The following is a 22,136-nucleotide window of genomic DNA, read 5'->3' on the forward strand; positions in this document are numbered from 1 at the left end:
GGTACAAGTTTTAATGTAAGATGCTAGTTTTGCAAGGTTTCCTGTAGTGAGATGAGTGGCATTTTGTTATTTTTTACCACCATCAGGATTTATCTCATCTAGTTTCTGTTGCACGCAGTTTGGTGCCTTGTCTAAATTGTATCTCTAGACTCCACCAGGTATCAATGGAAAGCAGTAAGTATCTTCAAAGAGCAGTTTAACCGACTTACAATACCATAAGTCCTTATTTTAAACACCCTGTTGATGGCACTTAACTAATTTATAAAAAGCAGCTTACCTTAGGGTAGCTAAAAACATGGCTGTATGGGCAGCACATAAAGAACTGGAGTTTAGCCATGAGTTCTTAGACCTTTGCTGTCCAGCTGTCCACTCCTCTGCCTTACTCTTACTTGTCTGATGTTATCACTGTTGAAGGAACAGGATGGTGAATTGAGTGTCTTATCCTTTTTATATAGGAGTTTGATGCTGTGAAAGGCAAGTGGGTGTGCAGGGATCTTGTGTGGTTCCACTGAACATTGTTATTCAAAGAGAGCATTGCCTCCATAGCACATAGGTGAACTCAGCTTGAACTTCTGTAGGAAATTGCAATTCGAAGTTAATATAACACAATTTCTTTGGTGTTGGTGACCAGTTATTTTAATCTTGAAATTACTAAGGAATTTTTTTTCTCCTTGCTTTAGGTAAAAAATTGTTCTCTTTAAGATATCTTGCCTAAGGCATTTTTGATTATACAGATTTCTGGTTTGACTTTGGGGAAGGTGAGGCAGATTTGGGTTTGGTGAGATTCTTCTCTACACCTCTTGGATCTCCACCCGCTCCTGGGGAAAAAAAAAAATTGTTTTCAGGTGGAATTATTTCAGTCTTATGGTCTGATTTTTTAATGAAATATCTTATTTTCATCTCTGTTTCCCAAATATCATCAATGCTTTCTTTCCCCTTCCCATTGTATCATTTCAGGTGTACATCAAAGTTATAGACACAAATAATCACAGGCCTCAGTTTTCTGCTTCAAAATATGAAGTTGTTATACCTGAAGATACCATACCAGAGACAGAAATTCTGCAAGTCAGTGCCACAGACAGAGATGAGAAGAATAAACTCATTTATTCTATTCAAGGTAGCACTGATCCCATCAGCCTTAAAAAATTTCGTCTGGACCCTGGAACTGGCTCTCTTTATACTTCAGAAAAACTGGATCATGAGACCATGAACCAGCATATTCTTACAGTAATGGTAAATAAACACAAAATTTCTTTCGTAGTCAATAATAAACAGAATTTTTTTTAATGTCTTTTTGATTAGTCCCCTTAATCAAACATTTATTTGTATATTTAATCTGTGTAGTCTTTGTGACTGGTACAGATTGAACCTTGAATTGTTAGTAATATTTAATCAACTACTGAAGTAATAGTGCAAATTAATAGTAATATGCTAACTGTTTCAGGTTCGAGATCAAGATGTTCCTGTAAAGCGCAACTATGCTAGAATCATCATTAATGTTAGTGACACAAATGATCACGCTCCATGGTTCACCAGCTCTTCCTATGAAGGACGGGTGTATGAGTCAGCAGCAGTTGGATCAGCAGTACTCCAGGTTACAGCGTTAGATAAGGACAAAGGAAAAAATGCAGAAATTGTGTACTCCATTGAATCAGGTATATTGCCTTTCTTACATCTTCAGTTTATTTTGAAACAACTCTTGCTGATACTTTGTTTCAACTGTAGACATAAAATAGCTATAAAAAAGAGGGCGGCACAGGAGTATGTGGTGTTTTCTGTGAGATACAGCCTCAGAGCATTTAAAAGAAAACTACAGTGCCAAATATTCATCTCTCTCCCTTAGCTATTTATATTAGCCTGTAGATACATTTGGAACATTTTAGTACTAGCAGAAAAAGCTACATTTAAACCCTTAAGAGGGGTGTGTAAGTGATATCTTGTGGCATAGGCAAAAGCAAGAATTTGATGAAAAGAGTAAGAGCCAGAGACAAGTGCTTTTGGGTTTAGCACAATGTGAAAGGAGCTCAAAAAATAACTTGTAAATACCCATAATTTAACCAGTAAATAGCCCCAGGTTTTAGGTTAAAATTTCTGATAGATGTAGCAAGGAAGGGTTGCTTTGTCTGGTTCCCTCTGGCTGATTTTAAATAGTGGGGCTGCGATTCTAGCTAAATAAAATATATAAGGGATTATTTAATAGCTGGTCAATTTGGCATTAAGGCTTCTTTCAGACCGTAAACCAGAGAAAAGCATTAGGTGCTGCTGCTTATTTTTGAAGTTAGATTATCTTTCTGAACTTGCCTATAACAATGCAATTCGAATGATGGCAGTTTTGAATAACGTGCAAACAGAATGACTTTAACTGAGTTCATTTACCTGATGGAAGTAAGTTTTGGTTCTAATGCATTAAATCTAGATTCAAGCCTGCCATTACCAAGGTCCTGAGCTATTTAGCCACTATGAGTGGAAAAAAAGGTTATTTAAATTTCATTACCTATTTGCAGTACTACTTTTAAAGTAGAAAGTAATTTAAAATAAAAACTCCAGTAACAAGCAGAAGAAAATGTATATTAAAGAGAACAATAGGCAAAAAGTTACTTGGTTACTGTTGCATCCAAGGTAATATGTGCTAATGCTTTTTTTATTCGACATAAGTTGCTTTCTAAAGCATAGGCATTGTTTACTGCAGGTATTTTCCTTTTCTTTCCCCGAAGTGTTCTTTTGATATAAAAATATACTTTTAACATTCTGTTAAAACAAAGCTGTAATTATGTACTCTGAAGAGGAAGAGTGTATTTAAGTGCCTTAAAGCGTGCTTAAAATACGTTTGTTTTAATTATTTGTACAAATGTGACATTTTTACTAAGCAGGATGCTAATGTCCATGAAACTTCAGTAGTGCTTGTTTTACAAATAACAAAGCAGGGCAAGAAAAAAATGTGTGTGTTGTATAGAATGAAGTGAGACCCTGTTCTCTTCCTTCCTTCTAGCTTTTTGTAGGAGTAAATTTAAGACTTTCTTAGGGTCGTTTTAGAGGACTCTGATCTACTGGGAGGTTAAAGCATTGTAATTGATGTTCTAAGCATACGGAAGGAACATTCCTTGAATGTTTGTAATGGCTGTTTAGATTTGTAATGGGATATTCTAAGAATGCCACTGTGTTTAGAGCCTCCACTAAAAAAAAAAAAACCAAGACACAAAAAAAACCAAAACCCCCCTCCTGTCAACTCTTGTGCGTAACTCAGAAGTTCTTAATGAATTTTTTTCATGCTGAGTACATGGCTTTAGTAATGTAGTTTTTTAAGAAAATAAAATGATAAGTCTTGACATATTTAGTATGTGAGCTGAATATTTTATGCAGTGTAGTTCAGCTATGTATTTGAAAATCTAAAGAAAATAACTTTATCAAATGGCAGCTGGTAATCCTCAGCAGGTAGGTTGTTTTGGGGTTTTTTTTTCTAATCCTATCACAGGGAATAACTTGCCTATGTATTAATAGAAAGTTAGGAGAGAGATAACTATGGGTACAATTCAGAAAGAGGAGGAGGCTCAGGGGAGACTTTATCGCTCCCTACAACTACCTGAAAGGAGATTGTGGAGAGGTGGGGGTCAGTCTCCTCTCCCATGTTACAAATGACAGGATGAGAGGAAATGGCCTTAAGTTGTGCCACGGGAAATCGACGTTGGATATCAGGAAAAATTTCTTTACACAGAGAGTCCTTAAGCATTGGAACAGGTTGCCCAGGGAAGTGGCGGAGTCCCTTTCCCTGAAAGTGTTTAAAGGATGTGCGGATGTGGTTCTCATGGACATGGTTTAGAGTCCCTGGCAGTGCAGGGGAAATGGTTGGATGCAGTGATCTCAAAGGTCGCTTCCAACCAAATGATTCTGTGATTTTGAAGCAGTGATGCAAGCAACACTTGGTTAAGCAATTCAGTTTCACAAGTGAGAATTCATTAAAACACTTTTTTTTTCAAAGCAGTCTAGTTATTTTAGATAGAAAATGTAACTTTTATTCCACCAGTGTTATCTTCTGAATATAATTTTTCTTTCAGCTTCAGTAGATATTTAAGTTGCCTTAAACATGAACTCAATGACAAAGATAATTTCAAGAAAACACATAATTTGTAGTGTTGAAACCTGCAAAATAATTGTTACCTTTTTAAAGTTTTTATAATGGAAAATGAAACACTTTTTTGCACTTATTTTCAAGGCTTGGATGGCTTTGCTAACTGTTTTATGCTATGTTTCCACATGTAAATTTAGAATTAGTGCTAACTCTTGATTATGGAAAACTTTCCAGAGAGGCTAACAAATGTTTGCTAAGCAAAACTAAGAAACTTTAATATTTGCTGTGTTCTCATCACATGATCTCTTTTAGTATGTAGTTAAATAAGCAATCATCCTTTTTCTTAATTACTTTCCTTTTTCTCCACAGGGAATATTGGAAATTCTTTCTTTATAGATCCCATTTTGGGTATGATTAAAATTGCGAAGGAATTAGATCGTAGTAACCAGGAAGAATACAATCTGATGGTAAAAGCTACAGACAAAGGAGATCCTCCAATGAGTGAAGTGACCTCAGTGCATATATTTGTTACGGTTTCTGATAATGCCTCACCAAAATTCACAGCCAAAGAATATTCTACAGAAATCAGTGAAAGTGCTAGCATTGGCAGTTTTGTTGGGATGGTTACAGCATACAGTCAGTCTTCTGTGGTTTATGAAATAAAAGATGGTAATATAGGTGATGCCTTTGCTATCAACCCAAACTCAGGTGTCATTATTTCTCAGAAGATACTCGATTTTGAAACTTTGCCTATTTACACTCTAACTGTGCAAGGAACAAACATGGCTGGCTTGTCTACTAATGCAACACTTTTGGTACATCTTCGGGATGAGAATGACAATACACCAATTTTTATGCAGTCTGAATATACGGGACTCATCAGTGAATCAGCTTCAATTAACAGTGTCGTTCTGACTGACAAGAATATCCCATTAGTAATTCAAGCTACAGATGCTGATAAAGAATCTAATGCTTTGCTTGTTTATCAAATTGTTGAACCATCTGTCCGCAAGTATTTTGCCATTGATTCTAGCACTGGTGCCATTCGGACAGTAATGAGCCTGGACTACGAGGAGACAAATATTTTCCACTTTTCAGTGCAAGTACATGATATGGGGACACCATCTTTATATGCAGAATATGCAGCTAATGTTACTATTTATGTAATTGACATCAATGATTGCCCTCCTGTCTTTTCAAGAGAGTTGTATGAGACATCCATTTTGGTTCCAACTTATAAAGGTGTGAAAGTCATCAGCGTAAATGCCACTGATGCTGATTCAGGCATTTTTTCACAATTAATTTATTCCATCATTGAAGGCAACATTGGAGAAAAATTTTTAATAAACCCCAAGACTGGAGATATAACAGTACAAAATACGACTCAGTTAAGAAGCAGATATGAATTAACAGTGAGAGCATCTGATGGCAGATTTGCAAGCACTGCATCTGTAAAAATTAATGTGAAGGAAAGCAAAGCAAGCCAGCTGAAGTTCACACAGAGTTCTTACTCTGCAACAGTGCAGGAGAATTCCACAGAGGCTAAAACAATAGCTGTTGTTACTGCTATAGGGAATCAAATAAATGAGCCTTTGTTTTACCATATTCTAAATCCAGACAGCAGATTTAAAATAAGCCCAACTTCAGGAGTCCTCTCAACAACAGGAATACCATTTGATCGTGAACAACAAGAATCTTTTGATGTGGTCATAGAAGTGACAGGGGAATATAAACCATCAGTTGTTGCACATATTGTAGTTAAAGTCAGAGTGGAAGATGTGAATGATAATGCTCCTTTTTTTGTCAATCTTCCATATTATGCTGTTATTAAAGTAGACTCTGAAGTAGGCCATGTTATTCGACGTGTCACTGCAATAGATAAAGATACAGGCAGAAATGGAGAGGTGCATTACTATCTCAAAGAACATCATGAACATTTCCAAATTGATCCCACTGGTGAAATCTCACTGAAGAAGAAGTTTGAACCAGACATACTAAATAAGGAGTATCTGGTCACAGTAGTGGCAAAAGATGGAGGAGACCCTGCTTTTTCTGCCGAAGTTATAGTCCCAATTACAGTTATGAGTAAAGCTATGCCAGTTTTTGAAAAGCCCTTCTACAGTGCAGAGATACCAGAAAACATTCAGCTCCATAGTCCTGTGGTACATGTACAAGCAAACAGCCCAGAAGGACTTAAGGTGTTTTACAGCATCACAGATGGAGATCCTTTCAATCAGTTCACTATCAACTTCAACACTGGAGTTATAAATGTTGTTGCTCCTCTTGACTTTGAGTCTCATCCAGCCTACAAACTAAGTATTCGGGCAACAGACTCCCTAACTGGGGCACATGCTGATGTGTTTGTAGACATAATAGTAGAAGACATCAATGATAATCCTCCTGTGTTTACAGATCAGTCTTACACTGCAACCCTTTCTGAGGCATCTGTCATTGGAACATCTGTTGTACAAGTGAGCGCTACAGACCTTGATTCTGGAACAAACAGGGGCATTTCCTATCACTTGGTTGAGGATAATAATGGAAGTCATGACTACTTCCACATAGACAGCAGCACTGGACTCATTGTTACTGCAAGAACTTTGGACTATGAACAAATTAAACAGCACAAGTTACTAATAAGGGCCATAGATGGTGGCATGCTGCCCTTGAGCAGTGATACCATTGTAACTGTTGATGTAACTGATCTCAATGATAATCCCCCACGTTTTAACCAATTGCTTTATGAAGCTAAAATTAGTGAATTGGCCTCCCGAGGACATTTTGTGACTTGTGTGCAAGCCTCAGATGCAGATATTTCGGATGTTGACAAGCTGGAGTACTCCATTCTGACAGGCAATGACCAAAAGAATTTTGTAATTAATAGTAAAACTGGAATTATCACCATCTCAAACCTACGCAGACAGACACTAAAGCCACATTATAATCTTAACGTGTCTGTTTCTGATGGGGTCTTCAGAAGTTCAGCCCAAGTCCATATAACTGTAACCAGTGCCAATATGCACAGTCCTGCTTTCAGCCAGAATGAATATGAGGTTGAACTAGCTGAAAATGCTCCATTGCATACTTTGGTAACTGAAGTTAAAGCAACAGATGAAGATTCTGGTACATATGGCCACATCACTTACCACATTGTGAACGACTTTGCCAAAGACAGATTTTATACAAATGAGCGAGGACAGATATTTACCTCTGAAAAGCTTGACCGTGAGACACAAGCAGAAAAAGTAATTGCCATTAGTTTAATGGCCAAAGATTCAGGAGGAAAAGTTGCTTTCTGTACAGTTAATGTAATACTCACAGACGACAATGATAATGCTCCTCAATTCCGAGCAACAGAGTATGAAGTAAATATTGGATCTGATGTTCCACGAGGTACTTCTGTCATTAAAGTCTGGGCATCTGATGCTGATGAGGGTACAAATGCAGACATTACATATGCTATTGAAGCAGAGTCTGAAAATGTTAAAGAGAATTTAGAAATTGATTCATTGTCTGGTATAATTACTACAAGAGAAAGCTTAATTGGTTTAGAAAATGAGTTTCTCACCTTCTTTGTTAGAGCTATTGATGGTGGATCCCCCAAAAAAGAGTCAGTTGTTCCTGTCTATGCTAGAATACTCCCACCAGAAGTGCCTCTTCCAAAATTTTCAGAGCCATTTTATTCTTATACAGTTTCTGAAGACATTCCAATTGGGACTGAGATAGACATTATCAAAGCAGCACATAATCAGACTTTAGTATATAGTCTGATTAAAGGAAACACTCCTGAAAGCAACAGAGATGATTTTTTTGTGATTGACCGACAGACTGGACAGTTGAAACTTGAGAAGAATCTTGATCATGAAACAACTAAATGGTACCAGTTCTCAGTTCAAGCACAGTATGCAAATGAAGATTATAATGTTGTTTCCTCAGTAGAGGTAAGCATTCAGGTAAAAGATGCAAATGATAACAAACCAGTTTTGGAGTCCAATCCCTATGAAGCATTCATTGTAGAAAATATGCCAGCTGGAACAAGAGTCATCCAGGTTAAAGGAGCTGACTTAGATTCAGGACTCAATGGGCAGGTTACTTACAGCTTGGATCCTTCTCAAGAATTAGATGTTACAGAGTCTTTCACCATAAACATGGAAACTGGCTGGATTACCACTCTCAAAGAACTTGATCATGAGAAACGAGACAAATACAAAATCACAGTGGTTGCGTCTGATCGGGGTGAAAAAATTCAACTGTCTTCTACGGCTGTGGTTGACGTGACTGTTACAGATGTGAATGATAATCCTCCACGCTTTACTGCAGAGATATATAAAGGAACAGTCAGTGAGGATGACCCTCCTGGTGGGGTGATTGCCATCTTAAGTACAACTGATGCTGATACAGAAGAGGCCAATAGACAAGTCTTTTATTACATTACAGGTAAATCTTTTTGTGTAATGTCAGAATAGTTATTTGAGTGTTCCTGGAATGATGTGGAATATAACTTAATCTTTCAAATTATTGAGTAGTATTATAAACTATCAGAGCTGCAAAGAAGGAATATGTGTGTCTTCATATGAATATTAAAAACTTTGGGGGAAAAGATGAGTTTTAGAAAACAGATCTTTGGCTTTGTTTCACGTATGCCTTGCTTAAAATGTTTTCATATGTTGTTTACTTATATATCAAGTGTATTTTAAAAATATACTTAAATTAGTGATATAGGTAAAGAACAAGTGAAAGAAATTTCACAAAATTTCTAGTAAAGTATTTATTGTTTTTATTATTTAGCCTATGTCTTGATATGATGATAACTATAATGCTACATGAATTTCTACACTGATTTTTATAGAGTTTGTTGGCTGCAGTTAGATTTGTTATGTGAGCATCTACTGACTATTTCTACCTGAAAAATGGAACTATTTCCCTATAAAGCCACAGAATGGCTGCTTATTTACATTTGCATTTTTTTCTCTTTAGCTATAACTTAATGTTGATAGAGTAATGGTAGCAATCTCTCTCTTGTCTTTAAATATTTCTTTTTGTGTTTTAGGAGGTGATCCCTTGGGACAGTTTGCTATTGAAAATACACAGAATGAATGGAAGGTCTATGTCAAAAAGCCTCTGGACAGGGAAGAAAAGGATAATTACCTTCTAAATATTACAGCTACTGATGGGACCTTTGCAACCAAAGCTGTGGTGGAGGTTAAAGTCCTTGATGCTAATGATAACAGCCCTGTTTGTGAAAAGGTAGGCACAATTTTACATCTTCCATGTCCAGCTGCTTCCATATATAAAATGTAAATTTTCTCCGAAATTGCTTCTTGGGAGACTGACAAATAGGTATTCCTTTTATGTTGGTAACGGAAATTTGGACTATTAAGATAGAATGCTGTCAAAGAAAAGTTATTTCATGGACCAGTTTCTTAAATAGAAATCTAAAGACAATTCATTGATGTAATTTTAACACTTGATGGGTATTTGAGGAGTATGAGGATAACTGTAGAACATTACTCCTGTGTGAATGCATACTTTTCCAAAAGGTATTGTTTTAAGCTACAGCCACGATTGTTTATATGCTTTATTTTCTGAAGGAAACAAAGTCTTGAAGGCTGAATACCGTCACTTAGTTGATGTATTTGTGCATTTCCTGTGACAAAGAGTCAAAAGGACTGGAATATTATCCTGCAGTTGCACTCAGTAGCGCAAAAACCCTGTAATCCATAAGCGTTTTCTTGTTACAAAGCCATCTACCTTACCAGATCTGATAGTCTGTGAAAATGGACATGACAAATAAAGAATGGGAAAGAACCAGAAATGGGGGCCCTGCAAGTTCTATAATTGCCTTACGAGAAAGCCCCGGGGTTTCATAGTCAGCTTTTTTTTCTTTTTTTTTTTTTATCCTTAGCAAATTTGGACTTTTCATAGCTAGCTTGTTGAACACAGAGTTGTTGCTGTCTGATGCAAATCTTTTCTTGTTCTGGGAAGGATCAAATATACAGCATATATTTGGGGTTTTCTTGTAGTTGATCTTTATTTTGGTCACATCTGTATAAATGATTACAGTTAGATACAGACTGGTAAGTCACTGTTTTTAATTTTTTTCTTTTGTTAATACTGGTATTTAAGGCTCAGTCCTTCTAATTTAATGCACATCCCTGACATGGATGAACTGTTAAGAGTGCTTAGTGCCTTTAAATTCTGTTGGGTTTTTTCCTTAATTTTTATTTAAACTGGGAACTTATTTTGTGCCATTACAAAAAAGGCAGGTATCAATTTCTTCTAGATTGAGTCAGACCTAGAAAAACAGATTTACCAAAAGAGGAAAACATGAAATTACCAAAAGAGGAAAACATGAAATTACCAAAAATTTATGACTCCTATTTTGGGAATGCATTTAATTATCAGTTAATAAGTTACAAGTGTTTAGGGTTCTTAGCCATGCAGTAATACTGAAAAGTCCCTATTGTTGAGTATTAATTACCTTTCTGAATAATCTAATAATGTGGGGTAATTAATTAGAAAATCATAAATTATTTTCATTTTCAGGTATTTCATCCTCTGGTTCACTTCATATATTACCAAACATTCCAACAGGCTGTTATCTGTCATTCCTTCTTCCCCTCTCCTTTCCAAGCTCTACTTACTTCATATGTTTAGTCTTTCACTGTAACTTTAAAATCTTGCAGGTTCTATACACTGATTCTGTTCCTGAGGATGCCCTTCCTGGCAAACTGATAATGCAGGTATCTGCTACAGACGCAGATATTCGTTCCAATGCAGAAATTACTTATACACTGCATGGCACAGGAGCGGAAAAATTCAGACTCACTCCAGACACAGGTAATAATACTTTATATACTTTATAAATTCCAGTCATCACCTCATTTTATAAAATGTTTTACTATTACATTAAGACATACATAAATGTCAATACTTTAAGCTTTCCACTAAGGGTTAGTTTATTACATACCTACTTAAAATGTGAGCTTCTACTACACAAATACTAATAATATATTGAATAGAAGTCAGGGAAAAGGCAAGTCTTTTAATACATGAGGAACTAAAGAGTAAATAGGGTAATTGCCCCGAAGACAGAAGCTTCCATGCTGAAGTGACTGGAGTGAAAGTATGCTATAATTTTTGTACTTTTTGTATTCTTGTAGGAGTAGCAATAATGGTTTATAGCTGAAAATATCTTCATTCAGATTCTCTTTGCCACCATTTGGTTTGGCATGGGATGAGGATAGATGGAGCATAAAATTTCCTTTCCATAGTTGACACTAAAAGTGCCTCCAGTTTTATTGGAAGCATTATATAAATGAGATTAATTTCTCCTTGACTTTGGTTTTCTTGGCATTTGTGTCTTCTGGATTATAATTCCAGGTTCTGGTCAAAGCTAACACCAAAATCCTGTGCTGTGCAGGCTGCAGTAGACAAGCAGTAGGAATGGAGTAGTAAACAATACAGAAAAATAAGATAAATACAAAGATATAGTGGAAATATGGAGAAGGAGATTAGAACATTTCAGCAGCAAAATAAATGAGAAGGATCTTACTTCATGGGGTTTTTTTGGTTTTGTTTTTCTTTGAATGCCACCTGTGTGTTGCACTAGCATGTTATTGCATCAATTATTTGCAGGGCTAGAATACTCCCAAACAGTATTTCAGAATACTTTTTTAATTGGTTAAAAGGAGACAGTGGCTACCCATTGTGCCTGTCATCATGTTAGAAAGAAAGTATGTGTTCTACTTCTAGAGGTTTGTCTGTAGCAGCAAGTTAGTTGCAGCACGTTAGTTAGCAGCAAGATAGTGTGAATAGCTCTGTTTATTCATTGAATGTCAGAGGAGAGTCAGCTCAATACCTGTGGAAGGAGCACTACTAAATAGCTCAGGAAAACTATACATGGATTTTACCCTGTATTTTGTTAAAGCCAGAGTTCTAATATTTTTCTTCTCTACACAAAAACACATGGATTAGTGCACATATACACATTCTCTCTCTTTCTGCACTGTCAGGTAGTTTTACTTTAGCTAACTTCTGTTTCAGAGGCATTTGAAAAAAAAGGCAGAGAATTATACTATTTAATCTTGTAAAGCTGAAAATGCAGGCCACTGACATGCTTTGCCCAAAGTGGAGGTCATTAGTCCAGTACAGCTGTTGACTTAGCTCAGTTGATTAGCATGAAATGATAGTCAAAAAGAAAATTGTTGTTTAGTTTTTCTGAGTACAAAGATTTTAAAGGAAAACTTGTTAGGGTTACTTAAGTCTTGCAACTTCCATGAACTTTTGTATGTTGTTCTGTTTATAGGTGAACTGAAAACATTAATGCCACTTGATCGTGAGCAGCAAGCAGTTTATAATCTTCTAGTGAAAGCCACAGATGGGGGAGGAAGATTCTGCCAAGCTAATATTATTCTGACTCTGGAAGATGTGAATGATAATGCCCCAGAGTTTACAGCTGATCCTTACTCCATTACAGTATTTGAAAACACAGAGCCTAAAACCCTTTTGACAAGAGTGCAGGCAACAGATGCAGATGCAGGTATGCATTCTTTGACCAATACTTCTGTCAGGGTCTCAAAGACACAGTAATGTTTATTTAGTCTTATCCTAAGAGGTCTTAAGTCTTTCAGAAGAACTGACAGATGTTCAATACCACTCAGGATTAGACTCCCAAAAGATATATTTAGATCTATTAAGTCATGTAACACCTGACTTTGATGTGTGAGTAGCTTGGAAGACATCCCTTTGCGTCTCTGCAAAAAAGAAGAGCCGGGAGAGACACAAAATGTGGGAGGTTTTTTAGTGTGATAAGCTATTAATATTACGATGGGTTAGATGCATCCTTTTACTCACAGTGTAAGTACAAGGAATATCAAGCCATGTCTGTTCATGTAAATGTGCATTCATAGATTTTTGAATGTGTGCTTCTCAGTCTAGCTATCAATGATCATGCCATAAAGAGAACCCTGGTTGATTGTAGCTTTCTGTATATGCTACCCTCTTAAGATTTTATGCTGTCTATCTTCACTGCTTAGTTTCAAGTATTTAAGTGAATGTGAAGTGAAAATAATGTTAGAAAGAGTTTGTTTTTAGGCTTTGTTGTAAGGAATACAACAGCATGCGGTCTTTTTAAAGGTGCATCATTTCCATATGACATCTGTTTATTAATCAAATTGTATTAATTAGTAGTTGCTTCAGTCTTGTGAACCAACCAGCCTGCCTTGTGTTATGATAAAGTTGGGTTGCTAAATTGGAAACTAACAGACAGACGTTGTCACGCTTCACTGGTCTTGGAGGCTTAGGAGGAGCAAAATACTTGGCCCAAAAACCTATGAGTTGTTTGTTTGTTTTGTACAGAAGGGTTGCCAGAAATTATGTTCCTGTTAGTTTTGGGACATGGTTGTTAAATAAACTTGTATTGAGTCTAATTATTTGATGCAGACTAACTCCCGTATCTTCTCGTGTTTGAGTCTGCTAAGCAGCTGCTGTTGTTCTAAAGTTATAATTAGATTTATATGACTAATCCTTTCATATTAGCTAGTACTATGACTGAAGCAGAATCATGCTTCATGGGTTTTGTGTGGCAGAAAATCAGTGCAATGAAGTGTTAGCTTAATTTTTTTTAAACCAGATCACATCTTTTTGGAAATCATTCTGCCCTTCACAAGAGCCCTTAACTCTCACTGAAATTTTCTTTAACATGAATGATAATATTTAGCATGCATGTTTGATTTCTGTAGCTGTAAAGATCTGTTATTATATTGGTGTATTGTAACGTTTACTTCATACTCTGCAATTGTACTCAAAATGCAGGGATGAACCGTAAAATCCATTATTCACTGGTGAACTCTGCAGAGGGCCACTTCTCTATTGATGAATTCTCTGGAATCGTTCGTTTGGAGAAGCCTTTGGATCGGGAATTACAAGCTGTGTACACTCTTACTTTGAAGGCTACAGATGAAGGTTTACCTAGAAGACAGTCTTCAACAAGCAGTCTTATAGTGTCTGTTTTGGACATAAATGATAATCCGCCTGTATTTGAGCATAGGGAGTATAGTACAAGTGTATCAGAGGACGTTTTGGTTGGAACTGAAGTCCTCCAAATCTATGCTGCAAGCAGGGACATTGAAGCCAATGCTGAAATCACATACTCGATAGTCAGTGGGAATGAACATGGAAAATTCAGCATCGATTCAACAACAGGTAACAAACTACAACTGTAAATATTCTTCAGGCTAACCAAGCACAGTGCCATACTGTATTCTACAGTAATTCAACCAAGTAGGTTATGTATTATCTGTGTGCATCATCCTGGCTGTAAAGCCAGCGCTACTGTCTGTTCAGGCATTTTGCCAGCATGCTTACTAGAGGAGTGCAGTCAAATGCAGAATAGGAACTCTATTTGTTGTTACTTGGGTTAGATTCATTCAGCTGGCAAGCGTAAGGGTTTCCTGGCTGGAATATTCCCCATCTTAGGGGCAGGGTGGGTGGAAAGACATAGATCTGTAATGACAGAAGCATAGTAGTCTTTTCATAAAAGCTGCAAAATCAGAATAAGTGGCCAGACTTGGTAAAAGAAAGATCAGAAATTAAATTGATGGGGAAAACTAGTCTTTGTTCCACAGTAATCCTAGTGGAGTTGGCTATGGCGTTAAATCGAGGTTGGAATATCCATATATACTGTCATGCTGGGTATACGACTGAAAAGATTTTAGGATTGCATATTAGTCAGATTTAGTCCCAGGAAGCACTTGTAGGTTCTGTGAAGAGTTTTTCACTGTTAATGACAATTCTTTCTTTAAAAGTTAATATACACCTCAATTCTAGTTTTGTTGTCTTACATAGTTCTTTCCTAGAGTTAATTTCTGATAAATTTTGGAGTTTAAATAATATTTCTACCCAGAAGTTAATAGTAGTTAATTATACCAGTGTAACTGAAATTAGAATTCTTCCAGCTGCTTTTTGCAGTATGCAGGCTAGTACTATGGCATAGAAGTATTTGCCAGTTTAACTTCTTCACATATTTAAAAGGAGGAAAAAAGGTTCTAGGAAAGCACTTTTCCAGCAGCAAATCAGCTTGTATGTTAGGGAGTGCACTATCTTAACTAGTCAGTTAAAAACTCACACTTTAACTCTGATATTTCTATCAGAGACACTTCTCTTACTACCTCTGCATACTCCATGCTTGGCATTAATGCTGATTGCAAAGAAAATCAAGTTAAAGGTCATTTCATATTTTTTATTTATTTCAATTGAAAATTAAAAGACATCTTCAAAATACTTTTTTTACTTTTTTTTTTTTATTACAACATGATCCAGGTGATTTTAAAGTGTGAGTCTTTTGTGTTAATGGCAGGAACTTCTCACCTTCTTACTTTTATGTGTAAAGCCTGATTATTTCACTGTAGCTCCAGCTTTACAGTGACAAGTCAAGCCCTGAAAAAGCTGAATATTTATCAGGTCAAAATCAAAAGTTGCAATATGTAATACTACAGTAATAGCAGAGTTTGTTTGAGTGTTTTGATTTTTTCTTTTCCTTCACTAGGAGCCATTTTTATTATTGAGAGCTTGGATTATGAAACTTCTCACGAGTACTACTTGACAGTGGAAGCCACAGACGGAGGCACACCTTCGTTAAGTGATGTTGTAACAGTGAATATTAATGTAACTGATATCAATGACAATACTCCAGTGTTTAGCCAAGACACTTACACTGCAGTAATCAGTGAAGATGCTATGCTTGAACAATCAGTCATTACGGTATGTATTGTTGGGTTTTTTTGCTTTGAGATACTCTTGTCATAACAATCGTGCTTTCAGTCTTGAAGAAATAAATATTGATTTGAAGATGGACACACATTAATAGATAAATTTGCCACCAAGTGAATTGAAAATTTATTTTGGAAAAGTTTCAGAACCAGAGACTTGAGATGCTAAGTGAAAGCAGATGATATTTTGTGATATATTTGTGTGCTCCTCATAAGACCATGGCTTAATTTTCAGAAGAAATTCAAGAAATTAAGGGATGTTGATATGTTCTATTTGGATGATGTTTCTCCCAAGAACTATGAAATGTGTTAGACCAAAACAGCTGTACTTATCTTCAGGATGAGTTTATTTGAAAGGTGATAGAGTCTATTTCATCCTGTTTCAAATGAGACTGTAATGTCCGTTAGGTTATGGCAGATGATGCTGATGGACCTTCAAGCAACCACATTCACTACGCAATTATAGATGGCAATCAGGGAAATCCTTTTACAATTGACGCTACCAGAGGCGAAATAAAAGTGACTAAACTTCTAGACAGAGAAAAGGTAAGTTTTTGATGCTTTTTGAGCAGTTGGGATTAATTTAGCTATGTATAACTGATAAGCTGGGAGTTTGCATTGAAATATCCCGTCCTTAAAACAAAAGCAGAGTTTGTTACTTTTTGCTCCTTAGTGAATGAATATAATATTTTTTTTTTTATTTCCTAGATTTCAGGTTATACCTTGACAGTTCAAGCTTCAGATAATGGAAATCCACCTAGAGTTAACACAACCACAGTTAATATTGATGTTTCTGATGTAAATGACAATCCTCCAGTATTCTCAAAAGGAAACTATAGTGTTATCATCCAGGTAAATACAGATAATGAAGCAGTCAAATCAATAATATTTTTGAGTGATAATTTGTAACTTGAAAAATTCTGCAAGATATGATCAACTTAATGCTTGAATTTTATTTTTCTGTTTTCTTAATTATTTAAGATGTCAGTGAGACTGCTTGCCTGAATAAGTGTTACGGCTTGCAAAATTCATATTGTACAGTCTATTTAGAAACTTACATTGCAAATTGAGCATGTTCTTTTTTCATGTACTTCATGTGTGTACAGATACAAATGTATTATACATTGCATTTATGTTTATAACATGCTTAGCATCATACAGACAGGTTAATATACATAATAATTTTGCTATTTCTTTTTCATTTTAGAGTCATTGCTTAGAAAAAGATACACCTGTGAAGCAGGTGTTCTGCACTGTAGCCCACAGGTCAAGACTTAATTTGTATTGGCCTCCTGTGGGATCAGAAGCAGTTAAAACAGGAATAGTATTTCATAGTGCTACATACCAATCCTTTAACTGATTTTGCGCCTTAGGGTGGTAGTGGGCCAGATTTGCAAATGGCTGGCCTGTACCTGCCCGATTGAGAAAATTCTGCTAAAGCAGAGATAGCAGATGGCAGTGTCTGTACTGCTTGTGTTCCTGAATCCAGTGGAAAATAAATGGAAGGGAACAAAGGAATTGTATTAAGTAACGAAAGTGAGCTCAATCCCTTGAGTCTTTTTACCGTTGCTTGTGCCTGGCCTTGTACAATAGTTAAGTGGGAATCAAACAATCTTATCTTGTGCACTGTGCAATCCTAACATACCACTTCTGTTTGAGACCGTGTACATGATTTGTAAAAGTAGCTTTCCAAAAGAGGATAAAGTGATTCATCTCTAGGCAACATATACAGAGTATGCAAGTGAGATATCCTGGATCTTACTTTTCTATAAAGCAACAGATTTGTATGTTCATTTCTGTCAAAGGTATTTTGCTTTCCCCAATTACAATCTTTCTTGAAGTGAATGTTAATGTATCAGCTAAAATGGTATACTGTAGATCCAATGTCTGTAATGTTTCCCTTACTCAATTAAAAAGGAAGACCTTGTGTTTTATTAGCCTGTCCCAGTAGGAGGGTAGCAGAGAAGAAGCTGGAGGAGTTGCCGAAGAATGTTGGAGTACTTTTACTTATATATTGGAGAGGGATGTATTTGGACACAATTGGAAATGTGCTTAGCTGTTATGAAAATCAAATTACTTTAGATGACCAAAAGTAAATATTTGTATTTTAAAATTAAGGTCCTTGTCTGTTTTGATGAAAGAGGAAGAAAAAGCTTCAGCTGCATTATCTGATAATTTAATTTGACTCACTCTTGAGAATAAAGAGTATGCTTGTTAACAGGAGACTTTGCAAATGTGAAGGATAACATTTTGTTGTTGTTGTGCTTCAAAATAACAGTTCTAGCTTTTTTTGCAATTAAAATATGTACATGTGTATAAAATATTTGGTCAGTACAGGATAGCATGAATATTCTGTTAAAAGTGTTAGATAAGGTGTGTGATTGTATCAGACACATGATAAACCAAAGTGTGTGAAATGTCCATGAAAACTCAGGCATCCACATGCTGCAACTTTGAAGAGATTTTATGATGCAAATTTTAAAACCTGCATTTCATATTGTAACCGGACTGTGGCTGTAGCAGTCACAACTGTAGGGAGAACACTAATTAGGGACACAAGGGGTCAGATGGAGGAGTGTGTTTTTTCTAGTCCTCCCAACAAAGGCATTAGATTATTCTTAACAGGTGTTTTAGCTAAATTTGAAATCTTTGATGACTTGGTAATTACTTTACAGTAATCTTCATTCAGACAAAAAGTGGAAAATGTAAAGTTTCAAGGCTGAGCTACTTCTAAAACGATAAGACAAAGTTTAAATTTATATTGCCTTTCTCCTTTTACTGCTTTCATTGTTATTCTCAGAGGGTAGTATTTTTCCTTAAACAATATTGTCATTAAATGATTAGATGGTTTGACAGTAATTTGGTATTTACTTCTTTTCTGTTGTGAAAAAAATATCAACGTCAGGCTATATCCTCAATTATAACAAACCCACTGTAATTGTATTATGCATTTACAGGAAAATAAGCCTATTGGATTTAGTGTGCTACAGCTGGTGGTGACAGACAAGGATTCTTCTCACAATGGCCCTCCTTTTCTCTTCACCATCCTGAGTGGAAATGAAGAGAACACTTTTCAGATTAACCAGCAGGGAATACTGACAACAACTGCTGCACTGAGTCGCAAAGTGAGGGATCACTATTTACTTCATGTTAAGGTAGGATGTGCTTCCCCTAGCTGTTTTGTGTTACAAGTATTCAGTTAACTTTTCCCACTCATGCCCAATTCACCACTTTTTCCTGCCTACCGCTTGTCTTTCTGACATTGCCAAGTAGTCAGTTGAGGCACGTCCCTTGAGTAACATCTTCAGAGACAAAGTCTGTTGGTTTAAACTGAAATCTACACAGATGTAACATTAAGCTTAATTAAATTCACAGTAAGAGTAAGGTGTAAGGAAAGTGTTAGCTGGGTGAGTGGTCTTGATAAGTCCTTTGACTTTAATGTGGGATGCTGGAAAAGCCAGCAGGGAATAGGTCCCTTGAGCCACCTACTACTGTTGGCTGCAGACTTCCTCTTGCCACTAGCACTTTGACCCTTGACACTGTGAGCTAGACTACACTGATATGATGGAAACAGGGATAGTGAAAGTTGTACATCATGCCAGTAGTGAAATATTTTTCTTTTGCTGCATTCTTTTTCCAGTAACAATTGAAAACATCTCTTTTTTAAGGTCAGTGGACCTTTGTTGGAGCACTGAAACTTGCAGTGCAGTATTTACAGATCTCTGAATCTTGCAGTGGAAAATGTGGCATAAAACTCAAAAATGGCCTTCACATGCTATAATATATGCCTATTTTTGCCATTGTTGTGCAAAAGACCAGACCATGTCCAAAAATCCAGGTTACATTAACATAGCTAAGTTCTCTAAAATACTTTTCTGTAACCTAATGTAAGAAATGTTCAGATTAATTTTTTAAATCTTATCCAGTCCTTTTTAATTCAGTTATAAATTAAGCAGCTATGAACAGGGGGCTTAAAATTGGTAGGCTAAAAATAGCTGACCTTAATTCTTAAGCTTCATTTCTAGATTTGTGTTTTAAGAAAAAAACCTTACCTTTATTTTTACTTGAGAAATTTCTTTAAAACTCCAAATTATTCTGATACATCATATTGCAGACAGTTTCTGAGTAAACATGCACTTGTGGAGTGTATGCATTAATGTATACTGAATTCTGTCCACGTTGGGATAATAATCATGACGTATTTACAGAAAGTCTGTCTCTTTTCCTTGGGGAAAAAACCAAAATTCCCACAGATACTGTTGTTCGCTGGTTGAGTCACTAACATATGTTATCCAGAGCCATCAATATAAGAACCAGCATAGATGAAGGTTCCATTTAATGTAGTTTAGTTTAGGGTTTGAGAGTTGAGATTAAAAGGGGGGGAGGGAGGTATATTATTCCACTGTTAGCCATTTTCTTCTCAGTAGTAGTGATCTGCTAATTAGTGGTGGGGCAGATTAGCCTTCAAGACACCTAAGAGATTAGGTTTGCCTTCCTAGGCTGCATGAGTCTGAAACAGTAATCCAACAGTAGAGTTGGACTTTGTCATGCTTGCCTGATGGGCTTTCCAAGTTCTATACTAATTCCTTAAAGTCACCTTTTTTATTTAGAGAAGAACCAGCAATGTTTTTCCTGGATGTGCAATCAGTGTAATGCAAGATTCATATGTTTTATTTTATGTGTCCTCTAGCAGTAACTAATTTCTATTTATTTTGCTTCTAAAATATACTCCTGTGAATGCATGCACAGGCAATTATGTTTCGTCTATGCAGACTGTTATGCTGTCTTTGTCACGTTTCATGATTTAGCTGCACTTTTGGCCTGCCTTTTCTTAAGTATGGGGCGCCTGTCTAACACCTCCCTCTGGGTGGAATCATGCAATTTTTTCCTTTCCAAAGCCACTTCCTAGGCTGTAGGATGCTTGTAAACAGCCTGTCAGTACTTCAACTATCTTTTCTTTAGCACGGCACTTTAAAAGTGCCTTTTTTTCTACAGAATGAATAAGAGCTATTTTAATGGCATCCAGTAGCTAAACAAGTGTCTTAAAACAAATGTACAAAGCCTGTACAAAGGCTTCTCAGAGACTGTAAATCATTGAAGCAGACTATGCTAATCTGCATATTTTGTGTGCTGTACTACCCAGTCTCAGTATTTTGGACCTGTCTAATCCCTTGATTTGCAAGTTCCCTGCCTGAATTCTGGAAATATGTCACTGTGTTTTAATTGCCGTTTGTCATCTTATACTATGATAGATTTTTTTTTTAAATAGTCACAGTGCTATAATTTGCTATTATCTTCTCCTTAGTGAGTCACTGTACAAGAGTGTGAAGGTATCTAAGACTAAAACTAGCATTTCTATATTACAAGACTTCAGTTCCAATGATGCACACAAAAATAGATGCACGACTTCTGTGGAAAAATATTCTTCCCCTGTTCATTTAAAAGAAGGCTTTTCAAAGGTTGTAGGGTGGCATCTTCTCAAGTTTACATTGTCCTTAATGATTTCTGCACTTTCATCTTGCAGCTCGCAAGTTGTGTGTGTGTTCTACTGATAACTCATTTTCATTTTTTAACTGACCTTGAGTGGTGTGCTTTTCAGTATTGACAGCTTTCACCTTAGTGACTTCCTGAATGGATTGCTGAGGCAGAGGTCGTCTTACGTTACAGGCAAACTTTTAACTGGAAAACAAAAACCAACAACAAAAAATCCCCACAAACCCTTCCTATACACACACCCACTACCACCATAAAATTTTGCTTAACGTGAGCCTTTCTTTTACATTACTGTTGTGGTTTTAATAGAAATAAGGATTTTTTTCTTTTCCCCAAGAGCAAACTACATGTGAATGCCTCTCACATTTGCTTTTCCTCTCTCCAAAGGAAATAGATTATCCGTTAACAAATGTCTCACAGCATTAGTGTGTGAAATCTTCAGCTATGAGTCATACAGTCCTTTGTGCCACACTTTGAAGTCTTTAGTATAAAACCACAGCAGACTTTTAAATATCTGCACTATTGAAAAATTATTTCTCCTGGGGCTCTTCTTTCCTACTTGCTGTCCATTTGTTATAATTTCGCTTGCCTGTTTGTTTTAATCCCTTTCTTGTTTCCCTTGGGTATTTCTTGTGTAGAGAAACTGCCTGTCTTGTCTGGTTTCCAGGCAGAAATCTAGGCAAAACAGAACTTAGCCAGCTTGAGTGCGCGCTCTCTCGTTATTTATGTTTGGGTAACTAGGGCAAATTTCTAGCCATGCCTTTCTTTTGGAGTTAACGGATGAAGACATGTAGTTCTGTGAGACA

General features: G+C 36.3%; 1 protein-coding gene across 1 annotated transcript in view; it reads left to right on the top strand.

Annotated features, from left to right (window-relative positions):
• Positions 1–951: 951 nt before the first annotated feature.
• FAT1 (FAT atypical cadherin 1) overlaps positions 952–22,136 on the top strand; it is a gene marked incomplete at its 5' end in the record, with an annotated part of 34,936 nt that continues 13,751 nt past the window's right edge. Inside the window, 11 exons of the mRNA XM_010143581.1 lie at positions 952–1,233; positions 1,445–1,655; positions 4,436–8,503; positions 9,117–9,313; positions 10,753–10,906; positions 12,375–12,608; positions 13,883–14,272; positions 15,615–15,829; positions 16,246–16,383; positions 16,546–16,689; positions 18,795–18,992. Coding sequence (XP_010141883.1) covers positions 952–1,233; positions 1,445–1,655; positions 4,436–8,503; positions 9,117–9,313; positions 10,753–10,906; positions 12,375–12,608; positions 13,883–14,272; positions 15,615–15,829; positions 16,246–16,383; positions 16,546–16,689; positions 18,795–18,992 — 6,231 coding nt within the window. The remainder of the gene's footprint in view (positions 1,234–1,444; positions 1,656–4,435; positions 8,504–9,116; positions 9,314–10,752; positions 10,907–12,374; positions 12,609–13,882; positions 14,273–15,614; positions 15,830–16,245; positions 16,384–16,545; positions 16,690–18,794; positions 18,993–22,136) is intronic.

The sequence above is a fragment of the Buceros rhinoceros genome, unplaced genomic scaffold (assembly GCF_000710305.1).
Source record: "Buceros rhinoceros silvestris isolate BGI_N320 unplaced genomic scaffold, ASM71030v1 scaffold4339, whole genome shotgun sequence".
Taxonomy (NCBI): domain Eukaryota; kingdom Metazoa; phylum Chordata; class Aves; order Bucerotiformes; family Bucerotidae; genus Buceros; species Buceros rhinoceros.